This window comes from Netta rufina, assembly GCF_964035555.1.
Source record: "Netta rufina genome assembly, chromosome: 3".
Lineage (NCBI taxonomy): Eukaryota > Metazoa > Chordata > Aves > Anseriformes > Anatidae > Netta > Netta rufina.
In genome coordinates this window covers 110036877-110038792 of record NC_140125.1, presented here as the reverse complement: position 1 = coordinate 110038792, position 1916 = coordinate 110036877, and the positions used below count along the sequence as shown (strand labels likewise).

At 43.0% G+C, this 1916-nt stretch overlaps 1 protein-coding gene across 1 annotated transcript; it reads right to left on the bottom strand.

The window, feature by feature from the left end:
- Positions 1–1148: 1148 nt before the first annotated feature.
- Positions 1149–1658, bottom strand: MSGN1 (mesogenin 1; the record flags this gene model as incomplete). The annotated part of the gene is made up of 1 exon (XM_084283663.1): positions 1149–1658. One exon carries the CDS (start codon positions 1656–1658, stop codon positions 1149–1151), a length of 510 nt encoding a protein of 169 aa, XP_084139789.1.
- Positions 1659–1916: the final 258 nt, after the last annotated feature.

The following is a 1916-nucleotide window of genomic DNA, read 5'->3' as shown; positions in this document are numbered from 1 at the left end:
CTCTTTGTTTTTGCTGGTGAGACTTGTGTGATCTCCATCATACAAAAGGCAAAGAAATTAAAGATTTGGACTATGTCGTCATATTTTTATTTTTTTTTTGAAAGTTTAATGGGTGTGTTTTACAGGACTGTTACTGGTTGTAGGAAATATCTGACATGACAGCTTTTATTAAGGAAATGTTATGGTTGTCAGAGTCCTACATTTCAGTATACCTTGAGGATAAAACTTTGCATCTTTCTGATATCCGAATCAATTTATCTCATGCCAGAGAGGAGGAAGAAGAGGAAAAGAACTCAGCCCTATTTGTTCTAGAAAGTTGATGTAAAAATGTCTTCTGCAATTTATTAGACATAGAAGTGAAGAGTTTTATAGATTAAATACAGAAATAATACACGTTTCTGTATATATTAATACAGAAGATAGAATTTGACAGTAATTTATCTATACAAAATGACAGCTTATATTTCAGTTCCAGTATTTAGTAGTCATGGCTAGATTTTACCTATCTATCAGATATATAACACAAGATACAGACTATGACATTGATATTTATTTGTTTATGAGCAAAGATTTTCTTACTATTACTCTGTTTCTCGATTTTTAGGTACAGCAGAAATGTGGATAAATAGACAACACTTGAACTAGCTATACATGTTCTTCCTTGTCCTAACATTAAAGTGCCTACAAACCAATACAGTTATTATCCTTATATTTTTTTTAATTTACTTTTTTAAAAATCACTTTAAATCCTATGGATTTACTATTGTCCTCATTAAACAGAAGATCAGTCAGAACAGTGATATGTAAATCCTAGGAAACTCAGATAGCTTTTTGTTTCAACTTTAATATCCAACTAAGCTTAAAATTTCTCAGAAGCTTATTATTAAAAAATAAAAAATGATAAAAGAAAAAAGCAAGACTTCCATCTCAGCGACTTGTAACTCAGCTTTAAGGCAATCTTACATCACCTTCCAGCATCATGTCCTATGTATACCAGTGACCCTCACTCCCCCTCCCTCTTGCTCCTCTGGCACCCAGTGTCACAATGCTCCGGTGAGGAAGAAATTTTGCTGGGTTTGTTTGTTTTTTTTGTAAAGGCTCTTTACAGCAGAGTCAGGGGGCAGAAGGGCAGGTGTTCCAGGTGGGGTCTACGCCCGCTTGACGCTGTTGAGAAGCTCCGTCAGTTCGCTGATGTACTTGATGGTGTACTTCAGGGTCTGTATTTTGGTGAGGGGCTGGCCCCGCTGGCTGTAGGCGGGGGGCAAGTAGTTACGCAGAGTGTGTAGCGCATCGGCCAGGGTTCTCATCCGCAGCTTCTCCCTCTCGCTGGCCTTCCTTCGGCGCTGGGCTGACATCCGCACTTTGGTGCCCTTGGGCAGCCGGGCCTGCCCGGGGCTGGGTAGGTAGGCAGGGGGGAAGTCCACCAGGCCATATCCCACCAGGCTGCCACCACCATAGGGGGTCTCTGCTGCCGCCGGGCAAGGGGATGAGGAGTAGGACTCAAAGGACGGCGTCGGGGACAAGCTGTGTGGAGAGGAGACAGGGTGCAGCTCGAAAGCCCCGGTGGCATTTTTCCAGTCCCAGGAAGATAAGCAGACAGAGTGCTCTGAACCCAAAGCATCTTCCATATTTATCAGCGTCTCATGCAATTTGTCCATCCTGGAGGAGCGCGCAGGAGAAGCAATTCCCGCTGCCCGCCAGCAAAAGCTGGAGCCGCCGGCTGCCGAGACCTTTTTATGATGGAGGGAGGAAAGTGACAAAGTGGGAGCGTGGGTTTGGCGAGGGGAGTTCAAAGGAGCACCACAAGTGCTAAGATGGAAAATGAACTCCTGATGTGCTAGTTTCTTCTCAGTGATAATTATCAACCTTCAGCTAAAAAGCCTTTAAGCTAACAGGCAACAGTGAGAAAGGAGGAA